General features: G+C 35.6%; 1 protein-coding gene and 1 long non-coding RNA gene across 3 annotated transcripts; one reads left to right on the top strand and one right to left on the bottom strand.

Annotated features, from left to right (window-relative positions):
* The first annotated feature begins 4,315 nt into the window (after nt 1–4,315).
* On the top strand, nt 4,316–6,854 carry LOC114353639 (low molecular weight phosphotyrosine protein phosphatase 1). Of its 2 annotated transcripts, none has more exons than XM_028305700.1 (4): nt 4,316–4,489; nt 4,609–4,808; nt 4,929–5,090; nt 6,423–6,854. In XM_028305700.1, the coding sequence occupies exons 1-4, from the start codon at nt 4,450–4,452 to the stop codon at nt 6,516–6,518; spliced, it is 498 nt and encodes a 165-aa protein (XP_028161501.1). In that variant the 5' UTR covers nt 4,316–4,449; the 3' UTR covers nt 6,519–6,854. The 2 variants fall into 2 exon arrangements, with proteins under 2 accessions (XP_028161501.1, XP_028161502.1); XM_028305701.1 differs by having other exon boundaries at nt 4,323–4,489; nt 4,609–4,796; nt 6,423–6,845.
* Nucleotides 6,855–7,298: 444 nt separating this feature from the next.
* LOC114353640 (uncharacterized) lies at nt 7,299–8,330 on the bottom strand. Its single transcript, XR_003655945.1, has 2 exons — nt 7,968–8,330; nt 7,299–7,857 (listed from the first exon to the last, which is right to left on the bottom strand). It is a non-coding gene; the product is annotated as an uncharacterized LOC114353640 (long non-coding RNA).
* Between the last annotated feature and the right edge of the window lie 3,356 nt (nt 8,331–11,686).

The raw sequence follows: 11,686 nt of genomic DNA, 5'->3' as shown, positions 1-11,686 counted from the left end.
TCGGGGCTCTAATCTGTGATTTCAAAGTACAAAAACCGCGCGAGCCATAAAAAAAAAAAAGAAAAAAAAAGTACAGCACCAGACTATATTATTATATTTTGTTGTAAAATATCCTGTATTACAACTGAGAATATTCTCGGGAGCGCTCCCGGGAGCGTTCTCCTAAGTGAGAAAGGTTGAGAATCATGTTTATCAAATGGAAATAAACAAACTTTCTTAAGTAAATTAGTATTAAATTAAGTCGATAGATAAGTGTATATTAAACAATACACTCTATTTGCAGTGAAAGGCTATATTCCCAGTGTTCCCGAGAATATTCTCGGGAACTTTCCCGGCAATATTCTCGGCAACTGCACCTTTAATATATTTTATTTTGTTCGTCGTGAAATGTCGTTTTAATGATATGTAAGATGACAGAAATTTCTTTTTACACGTTATTAAATAATGTAACTGTCCATTTTTTCGTTTTTAACACGCTTTTATTAGGTCGTCGTGTATGTAACTAAACTATGTAATGGAATCGTAGAATCTGAATTACACGTACTTCTAAGTCTTGTATCATCATGAAACTTGGAAATTATAATGTAGATTAGATGACAATATAATATTGTGGTATCAGCTGGTCTGATAATGGGACTGGAAGGTGGCCAAAGGAATTCCTAAACGAAACGGCGAAATCACATCGAGTTTGGGGTCATTGGATTTGTCTTTTCGAGATCTTTAAGTGCTAGATAATGTCCAGGGTCCTAATGATGGAGTCAGGAGGTGGCCATAGGAACTCCTAAACGAAACGGTGGAAACTCATCGAGTTGGGTTCGTTGGATTTGTCTTTTTGAGCACTTTAATGCTAGATGATGTCCAGGGTCCTGATGATTTTTGGCCTTTTAGTGCTGTTAGTAATTAAAAGCGTGTTTTTAGTTTTTTAAACTATTCTTATTTGACATTAAGGACATATTTCACAATCGCTTAGTAAGGGCCTGTTTCGCCACTTCTGGATAAGTTGTGGATAGCTTGTCTGACGGATCATTTGACACATTTTTATAGAAAATACGTGCTAGCTAGATTGATCCGACACTTACCGAATATATCCCGGACATTAGTCTGTACGAGATTAGAATGGTTCTCAAACAGCTGAAAAACAGCAAGGCACCGTAATCACGGCTGAGCTTCTGAAAGCAGGCGGAATGCCGGCACTAAAGGCTTTTCAGAAGCTGCTCGATTCCGTCATCCTCGAGGGAATAACGCCTACGGCATGGCAAAGAAGTATGGTGATACTCATCTTCAAAAAAGGCGACAAGACCTTGTTGAAGAATTATAGACCCATTTCGCTTCTGAGCCATGTCTACAAGCTGTTTTCGATAGTCATTACGAATTGTCACGTTAGCAGGCTCGACGACTTTCAGCCCCCCGAACAAGCCGGTTTCCGAAAAGGCTTTAGTACCATAGATAGACCATAATAATATACGCTACGGCAGATTATATGGAAGATCAAGGAGTATAATCAGCCGCTTTGCGTTTGTGAACTATGAGAAAGCCTTCGATTCGATTGAGACATGGGCAGTGCTGCAGTCTCTCCAACTGTGCCAAATTGACTATCGATACATTAAAGTGTTGAAAGGCTTGTACAAATAAGCCACAGTGACAGTCCGTTTCAAGACCAGGACCCGAAACCTATCCAGTTGCAGCGAGGGGTGAGACAGGGAGACGTCATCACCATCGCCCTGGAAGATGTTTTTAAGCTTCTGGGCTAGAGCGGATTCAGCATAAATATCAACGGCGAGCACATCACTCAGACAACAGACGATATCGTAGTCATGGCCGAGATCGTGGACGATCTAGGCACAATGTTCGATGGCCTCAATAGAGTCTCTCAACGAGTGGGTCTCAAAATGAACATGGACAAGATTTAAAAATCATGTCTAAAGACCGTGTTGCACTCACTCCTCTAAAAGCTGGAGACTCTACACTCGAAGTTGTTGACAATAATGTATACCTGGGACAAACAGTCCAGTTAGGTAGGTTCAACTTCGAAAAAAGGTCAATCATCGAATCCAGCTCGGCTGGGCAGCCTTCGGGAAGCTTCACGATATTTTCACACGGCGTCTCCGTCGCGTTGCCGCTCCGCTTTAAATCCGCTTTGAATCCGCTTGCAATCCGCTAGGGTGGCAAGGGCCTTAAAACTCAGAGGCACACTGATGTTCAAATACCGTAGGCGAGTCCTAAAGCCGCGGTACGCGTTCGCCACGAAAAAAATGAGCAAGACAGCAATATCTCACTCACACGTGTCGTGCCTTGTTTATAACGACTAGTCTTAACGCCCAGTTTCGAAACATTACAAATAATATCACATAAACAACAAAATTAAAACTAAAACAAATGTATTCTATCGAGAACACTGAGAATATTCCCGGGAGCGTTCTCGGTTCTCGAGAATATTCTCACTGGGAATATTGCCGGGAACGAGAACTTTGTCAGCGGCACATCTCTAATTACAACTGCATATAGATGACCCACGCTGAACTGTCCCACCAAACTCAATGACAGGGGGGCGCTACCATCGTTCAACTATATGGTTTCCAACTCCAACATGGCAAAAGTCCAGTATTTTGGAACTATATACCTAGTTCCAAAATACTGGATTGTCCTGTCGATGACATTGACAGTGGGGCGCCACCGTCAATACCGGATCGCTGGTTCAGATTTTTGCCATGTTGGAAACCATATAGTTGAACGATGGTAGCGCCGCGTCTTTCCATTCTATACATAGCCAGAACGCAAGGGTGTGAAACTAATCGAGTATAGTTTGGATATGACTTTTTTTACTAAGCTCCTCCAAACTATACACGACCAGTACGCATACGCTGCGTACTGCTCGCGTATACTTTGTAGTGACTTAGGTCAATTATCTTCCTCCAAAATATACATCGCCAGTACGCATACGGACTAATCATGTTAATCATGTATGTATTGTAATAAGTGCGTGATTACAATTTATACGCGAGTAGTTGCATGCTAGTCATTTTGACTTATTGACCTCTCTTTCTATTACATACTAGCTTTCCGCCCGCGGCTTCGCTCGCGTGGAATTTTGTCTGTTACAGAAAAACAATATCGCGCGCGTATTTGCTCACCGTTTAGACCTACCCTGGACTACGACAAACATTTTAAAACCAAAATCAGCTCAATCGGCCCAGCCGTTCTCGAGTTTTAATCAGACTAACGAACATCAATTCATTTTTATTTATATAGATAGATTAATTCATATCTGCGTGTCTACTTTAAACATTGAATCATCTTACGACACGTGTCATTGTTTTGATAAAGGATTTTTTGGTGTTTCTTATTCTGCCATAGAAAAGATATTTGTTTTGGGGCTGATATTTCACCAATTGTAGGTATGGAAATATGTCAAAATGATTTTGTTCTTGAGATAAAAGTTAATAAATAAAATAAATAATAAATAAATATCCTTAGACATTTTACACTGCGCTTCTAGTCCCAAACTAAGCAAAGCTTGTACTATGGGTACTAGACAACGGATATAAACATAATTAAATACTTTTTTTTGTAAATACATACTTATTATTATACATAGAAAACACCCAGTCCAATACAAACAAATATGTTCATGCACACAAATGTTTGTACTTTGCGGGAATCGAACCCGCTCCCACCTCGACCCACTACACCAAACGGCCGACAATACAAACCTAGCATTTAAAGTCTCGCATAATATTGTATTTAATGCGCGTTGAACTTTCTTCTCTCACTCTCTCTCATATTAATTAAATTGTTATTTAATTTGAAATCTACCTAATCAATTTAATTTCAAAAACCACTTACAATAGTTTTAAAAATCTAGATTTATTATAGATTCAGTAAAATAATAATATTTTATGTAATAATATCAAATAAATGTAATTTTAAATATAGTTCCATATTTTACTGAATTTTACTAAATCAATATCAACTAAACACACTCTAGTCAAGTGTAAGTGGTGTAGTAGAAACTAATCGAGTATAGTTTGGAGATGACTTTTTTTACTAAGCTCCTCCAAACTATACACGATTAGTACGCAAAATTCGTGTATAGTTTGGAGTCACAGATTTACAAACAGGCACTCCGAAATATACACGAGCAGTTTCCTATGGGTGCGTTCTGGCCATGTATAGAACGGAAAGACGCGGTAGCGCCCCCCTGTCATTGAGTTTGGTGGGACTTTTCTCTATGGCATAGAGTAACTTATGGGCTTGCACCATAGAGTTATTAACCCTATGGCTTGCACCCAGCAGAGCATCTGTGCCAGTATTCTTTGATCTGTGCCCAGAGCCGTGAAAGAAAAACTGTAATAAAAAAAAAATCATCAGCTGTTGTTTGTTGCATTGCAGGTTCTTACTTGTATATCTTGTTTTCTTTCTCTACGTCTACAAAAACCGCTCTCTTACACTATGTCCAAGGAAAAGAAAAAAGCTCTATTTATCTGCTTAGGTAAGGAACATAAAGAGAAAAAAAAACCCAAGTATCAATGATTATAGCGGCTGTTTCGCATCTAACCCTCACATCTAACTTTATCCTTTCCGCAACCCCGACTATCTTATTAATTTCAGGAAATATTTGTCGTTCACCTATTGCCGAAGGAGTGTTTCAAAAGACAGTAAATGATATGAATATTGGTGATTACTGGGAAATTGATAGTGCTGCTATCGGTAGTTGGCATGTTGGGAATCCGCCTGACTGGAGAGCCTTAGACACTATGAAAAAACATGGAGTTCCTTATAATAACACAGCAAGACAGGTAATGGAAGTGGTAATTAAATCTATTAACTTTATTCTCACAAAGTAGGTAAGCAATAAGTCTGTTTTAAATAAAATTCTTCTTATTCTATTGCAAGTGTAAACTTGTAACGTCATTCTAACTTAATTTCAGATAGTTACTGAAGATTTCAATCATTATGATTTTATATTTGGAATGGATGAACAGAATATGAAAGACTTAAATAAAAGAGCGCCAAAAGGATCTCGAGCAAAACTTCTTTTATTTGGTGAATTTGATTCACAAGGTGAAAGAATAATCAGGGATCCATATTATGTAAGTAGTGATTTTCATCTATAAATAATTATGTAAGTATGTATGATATTGCATAATACATAATATCTTACCTAACTATTAGACAGCTTATTCTTAATGATAAATAATTAGAGATGGGCCGACTAGTCGGGAAAGCCGGCTAGTGACGACTATTCGGCAAAATATGCCGATTATAATCGGCGCATTACAAAATTAAATATGTGAATGAAATAAAACTCATAATCATCTTAGTGATATAGATAGACCAAGGGCGTTTGTCTAAACCGCTTTTGACTGCAAAAAATCAGTCTAAATTCATACACTTATTACTTAAAATTACCAGGAAATCATAAAAAATGTGTAAGGTTTAATGTAATATTTTGTCCATATTAAAATTATGTCTTTTATTTTGGGGAAAAAATGCATTGAATTGCATACCTATCCTGCGGGGAAGTGGTAGATTATGTGAGGCTCCTCTTATCGGAAGGATGAGGAATACCCACATAAACCCACATAAATTAATAATAAATTGACTTGTGTAAAACATTTAGAAATTAGGTAGATGATATTTAATTTTGATTAATAATAAATTGACTTATGTAAAACATTTGCATGCTGGTTCATATCTGGCGAATGTGTCCTGCTCCATTTCATTATGTAACATCTAATGTACCACATTCTGCAAATAAATAATTTGAATTTGAATTTGAATTTGNACCCACATAAATAGCCCCTGAGCTCCGTCGATCGCCTTAGTGTGAAGAACTATGGGAATCCGGACAAAGCCATCAACTATCACAGTCCGTCCCGGCAATTGCCCACCTGTATGGCGGGCCCTGCCCTGCCTATCCGACGGTGGTGGTAGTCCATGCTATGCAGGCGGGGGTACCCCCACGCCCCCAGCTCGCTGACTATCACCGTGGAGGGTGGAGAGGAATCAGTGGGCATAGGATGCATGCCGCGATAAGCGCAATTTTGTCCATACATTTTGACGTTGATAAGAAAGAATAATATTACTTCGCGCATTATAACCCAGCAGGAGGCGATCATATTGTCACCTACTCTGATCCCTCCGCCGTCGAAAATTATGACATCCACCTTAGGTACTGTTAGGTGATTGTAATGTTGCTTTTTATTTTTTCTCTTAGAAATCTAGATATTCTTATTTATTTGAGAAATCTAGATATTATTCTTCGGACAAGTAGGTATTAGAATGATCGGCATTGCCGATTAGTCGGCAATTTGAAAACCGATTAGTCGGTTAGTCGGGAAAGACCATAGTCGGCCCATCACTATAAATAATATATTTATTAAGTTACTGTACTGATTCAATACATACATCTTACTTTTTAGGACAGTGATGCAAAAGGCTTTGAAAAATGTTATGAACAATCAGTTCGATGTGCCAAGGGATTTTTGGAGTACTTACAAAAATCAGAAGCCAAATAAGCAGAACATAACTCATGATTATTAAGGCTGGGTTGCACCATCTTACTTTAACTTTGACAAACGTCAAAAATCTGTCAAAATCCATACAAAAAGCACCGATTATCGTTAAAGTTACAGTCAAAATTAGGTGGTGCAACTCAGCCTTAAATGTTGGTTTTAAAACTTAATGTTAAATAATTAAAAATTGTTTATAAATCACTTTTTTCATTCAATGTGTTTTAGCGTTTCTTCCATCAATGGAATGGTATCTAAATTATTATTGGAAATGTTTAAATTGATATTAGTTTATTCATTGCTATACTGTTACAGCTATGACTTAGGTATAGTGCTATTCTTTATTTCCTGATTGTAAATCTATATATATAAAAGAAAGTCGTGTTAGTTACTCCACTTATAACTCAAGAACGGCTGAACCGATTTAGCTGAAAATTGTCAGGGAGGTAGTTTAGAGCCAGGAGAAGGACATAGGATATTTTTTATCCCGTTTGAAATAAAAAAAGTCTGCTTATTTATTGCCATTAAGGCGGAACAAAGTTCGCCGGGTCAGCTAGTATTGTATAAACAGTACCTAGTTAGTAAAATTTACCTATCTAAAATATTGAAATAACTTGCAAAATAATTGCTTGTTCCTGTGTGAAATATTGTTTACATAATAACAACAACCAGAATATTCAAAAAAAATTTATTTACAAAAGCTTAAAGTTTGTCAATAATGAAAACAAAAGTTTTGATTGTCAGTTTTAAAAATAGATAAAAGTACTTAATCCAGTAGTAAAATACATTAATATAAAAAATTTAGCGTATCTTATGAGTAAACTTAATAATACAATCATTATTTTATTTATTCAACTAACTCGAGGTGTTGTATAAATTGTGGGCTTAATACCTAATTATTTATTGTAGATGATTTCAAAGTTAAATTTTTTGATTTCTGAGTCACATGTTAATGGACTTTGATCATTATTGATGCTCATTGAATCCACAAGGCAAGTTCTCAGAAAAGTAAAGTTTGTGTGCATATCTTTTTGTATCAAAAAATGTATAAACCACAGCAATGTAGCATCACTTGTTAGAGACTCCACATATTTAAGGCATACAATATCAGATTCACTCAGCACTCCATTATAAATCAATGCCTTTTCACCTGGTCTTAAATATTGGGTCTTGTTATGTACAAAGCTTTCATTCAAACAAGAATGCAATGCAGTTAACCTCGTTTTTGTTTCATTCCTTTTACTATAATATTTGCTGAAATTAGTATCAATCCATCCAAATTTTACTGGTTCAAAACGCATGTCATTTTGGTATGCTGGGGTATCCGGAATTTCATGATAATCAGCTGAAAAAACAAAAACATTATTTTCTTTATTGAATTTAAGAAATTGGTAACATGACTTGGTTTTGGGAATTAAACTGTTAATATCATAATAATTATTAATAATCACTTACGTGGAAATTCATCATCACTCTCCAGTAACTCTTTGATATCTTTTTGGTTACTTTTTAACATCGTTGTTGTTTTTAGGTACACCTTTTGTAGTAGGCGAGTAGGCGGTATTTATTATCAGTCTTGTTAATAATTAAATACTGCTTGCACACAGAACAGACGATGAATGACTATTACACACAGTAAGGTACCTATTTTGAGACAAATAAAGTAGATAACAATTTACACAATACAGCAAAAACTGGCAATAATTATAACAAAAGATGATTGAGATTATAAACGCGGAATGAATAGAAACCTATTTTTATATTACAGGAAATGATGGTATTCCCCTATTTTGTTGAAGTTGAATACCATAGAGAAAAGTAATACATAGGAAATAGAGAGCCCTCTCTGTCAAATTTTTGAACCTACTAATTGACAGCCTGGTGTTAAATTCCCTGTACTAAACCTACGTACGTAACGCTCACACACATATACAGGATGGCCAAAACAGTGAGGTCTAAAAGAAAAATTTAGATTCCTTACATCAAGGTGTACCTAAATCACCCCCATGTATATAATACGATTGTGCTTAGTTTAGGAGATAGAGTTAATTTTGTGATATTTTAAAATTTTGTGACCTATACCTTGATTTTTTAGAATCCAGCAGAGATGTAAACAAACACTTTCATACACAATTACACCATAATCACTTACGTGTTCATAATATCATACACATTATTTAACAAGCCCATGAAACCAACTTAATTTTTACGTTTATACAAGTTTGAAATCAATCTTTAAAACAAATTATTTTAGCAAAATACGTGGACGATGAAAATTTGTGAGACTTGTCAAATTGACTTGACGTTTGAAATCATGTGTTATCTCCATATTGTCTATGACTTGTCTCTGACACATCAGTGCTGTAACCTGTGAGTCATAGACAATAATCTGTAAATTTAATCGATATTATTTTAAGTATTCACTTATTCCGATTACTGATTAATTTTAAATAAAATATATACGATACTTTGTTTAGTTTTCCAGCGATAACTTCGACAATATTGGAGATAACGTAAGATTATTTTTCTACTTTTAGTGTATACTTTTTCGGAGTCAGTTTAATTTTTAGTCGGTTTATTTAAACGAAATTATTTTACTTTTTTATGCAATTATGTTCCATTGCTTATTTTCAAGTAAGTAAATGAAATAAAAATCTTCTTTCAATGAGGGTTTTCGCGATTGAAAAATCCGCCAGATGGCAATACGTAGACGCGAGGTCCAAATGCTGCGTGATTGTGGAAACTGATGATTAGGCTGAAGGTGGAAGGGAACTTCAACTACAGAGGAGATATGGCTTCCTACCTCCAAATGCCGGAATACAGTAATGCTATTAACATTATTGTTATAGTGACAGACTTAGGAAAATAGATTTGCTAGCCAGGTAGACTTAGATCAAACCCTACCACCAACCAAACCGAGCAGAAAATTTCACCTCCACTGGGAATCAAACCCGGGACCTCTGAAGCTTACCTCTTACCACTTGAAGACAGAGGCAGTTGTAACATTTTACTATTACCCATGAAATACCTACTACAGTGAGAAGAAAAAGGAGGGATATTTGGTTTATGTTCATTAAAACTTACTTAAAATAACAATGTGTTCCGGCATTTGGAGGTAGGAAGCCATAGCTCCTCTGTAGTTGAAGTTCCCTTCCACCTTCAGCCTAATCATCAGTTTCCACCAGGTGTGATGAAGGGCAAGAGCTTCCTCGTTGAGAATAAAAACATGTTCTGTCCAGTTACTGCTCTAAATCTGTTCTATGTAATGTAAATTTAGAGGATACCCAATATTAATTCACTCTAAGAAAGTCAAAAACATGTAACGGAATCTCCGACTTATCACTTTAGTGGACCGATTACAGGAAATAGTGGCCCATTAAGTACATGTTTTTTTGTATTATTATGAATGTTCAGGAAACGGCGCAGTTTTTAAAATGGTTTTGGACCTATGGAAGTTCTTTTTTTTACTTAAACTTTTACGTTGAAAATTTGATAGTGTTCTGATAAAAGCATAATTTTAATGTTTCTAGCAAAACTTTTGTAACTTGAATTAAAGATAGGAAGGTGATTATTTTTTTCAAACATCTGCAATTAATAACAAATCTGTAGAAAAAAAGAAATCTGAATAAAGTCAACCCAAAAAAAAGATAAAAATGTTTAAAGCCTACTAGGTCACAAAATTTTAAAATATCACAAAATTAACTCTATCTCCTAAACTAAGCACAATCGTATTATATACATGGGGGTGATTTAGGTACACCTTGATGTAAGGAATCTAAATTTTTCTTTTAGACCTCACTGTTTTGGCCACCCTGTATAAAGTCCACGCACACATACATACACAAAGTCCACGCACACATACACACAGTTCACGCACACATAGGCCCTCATAACCNCATAGTAATAAGAGTTACATTTTTCTATCATAACGAAATAAACGCAACACATGACAAGACAACCCTAGCGCGACGGCCGAGCGTGCGAGCGAGAGAGGTATGCAAAGCGAGGTACATACATGAGTTTACCTTCTGTTATATTTTGTGCCGAAAGGGCTAAGTTTCCGTACTGCTTTAGCTCATATACAGGGTGTCCCGTAATGTAACGTCAAGCCGGAACTGGGTGTTGAGGCAAGTTGAGCTGGTTATCAGAAAAATATAAAAAAAAATCTATGTGGCATATTTTAAAAATAATAGGCATTTAAAAAAAATCTAAAAATTCTACTCCAGGTGACGGTCCTTTTACTCGTGTTGCCACAAATCTTCACTTTTTCCAAATTTTTTTTTGTTATGTAGCCCTGAATAATGCTTCTCTAAATTGTTATCAAAATTACAAAACCAGCTGCTCCAGCTTGGATGAAAAAAATACATTATTCCCAAAAAAAAATTCAAAATAAAAATTTTGCCTAGTTTAAACTGACTGTACTGAAAAAAAATNNTACCTTGATTTTTTAGAATCCAGCAGAGATGTAAACAAACACTTTCATACACAATTACACCATAATCACTTACGTGTTCATAATATCATACACATTATTTAACAAGCCCATGAAACCAACTTAATTTTTACGTTTATACAAGTTTGAAATCAATCTTTAAAACAAATTATTTTAGCAAAATACGTGGACGATGAAAATTTGTGAGACTTGTCAAATTGACTTGACGTTTGAAATCATGTGTTATCTCCATATTGTCTATGACTTGTCTCTGACACATCAGTGCTGTAACCTGTGAGTCATAGACAATAATCTGTAAATTTAATCGATATTATTTTAAGTATTCACTTATTCCGATTACTGATTAATTTTAAATAAAATATATACGATACTTTGTTTAGTTTTCCAGCGATAACTTCGACAATATTGGAGATAACGTAAGATTATTTTTCTACTTTTAGTGTATACTTTTTCGGAGTCAGTTTAATTTTTAGTCGGTTTATTTAAACGAAATTATTTTACTTTTTTATGCAATTATGTTCCATTGCTTATTTTCAAGTAAGTAAATGAAATAAAAATCTTCTTTCAATGAGGGTTTTCGCGATTGAAAAATCCGCCAGATGGCAATACGTAGACGCGAGGTCCAAATGCTGCGTGATTGGTGGATTTTGACATATCTGTCAATGTCATGTCAAAAATAACCAATCATGCAGCATTTGGACCTCGCGTCTACGTATTGCCA

The sequence above is a fragment of the Ostrinia furnacalis genome, unplaced genomic scaffold, assembly GCF_004193835.3.
Source record: "Ostrinia furnacalis isolate ACB-3 unplaced genomic scaffold, ASM419383v2 OfSCF1764, whole genome shotgun sequence".
Taxonomy (NCBI): Eukaryota; Metazoa; Arthropoda; class Insecta; order Lepidoptera; family Crambidae; genus Ostrinia; species Ostrinia furnacalis.
This window is presented reverse-complemented; position numbering and strand designations above follow the sequence as displayed.

Bases quoted from the DNA above. Each gene is read 5' to 3' on its own strand.
- LOC114353639 (XM_028305700.1), top strand. From the start codon at position 4,450: ATGTCCAAGGAAAAGAAAAAAGCTCTATTTATCTGCTTAG. The intron at 4,809-4,928 runs GTAATTAAATCT...ACTTAATTTCAG, and splicing joins CAAGACAGGTAATGGAAGTG to ATAGTTACTGAAGATTTCAA. The intron at 5,091-6,422 runs GTAAGTAGTGAT...CTTACTTTTTAG, and splicing joins TAATCAGGGATCCATATTAT to GACAGTGATGCAAAAGGCTT.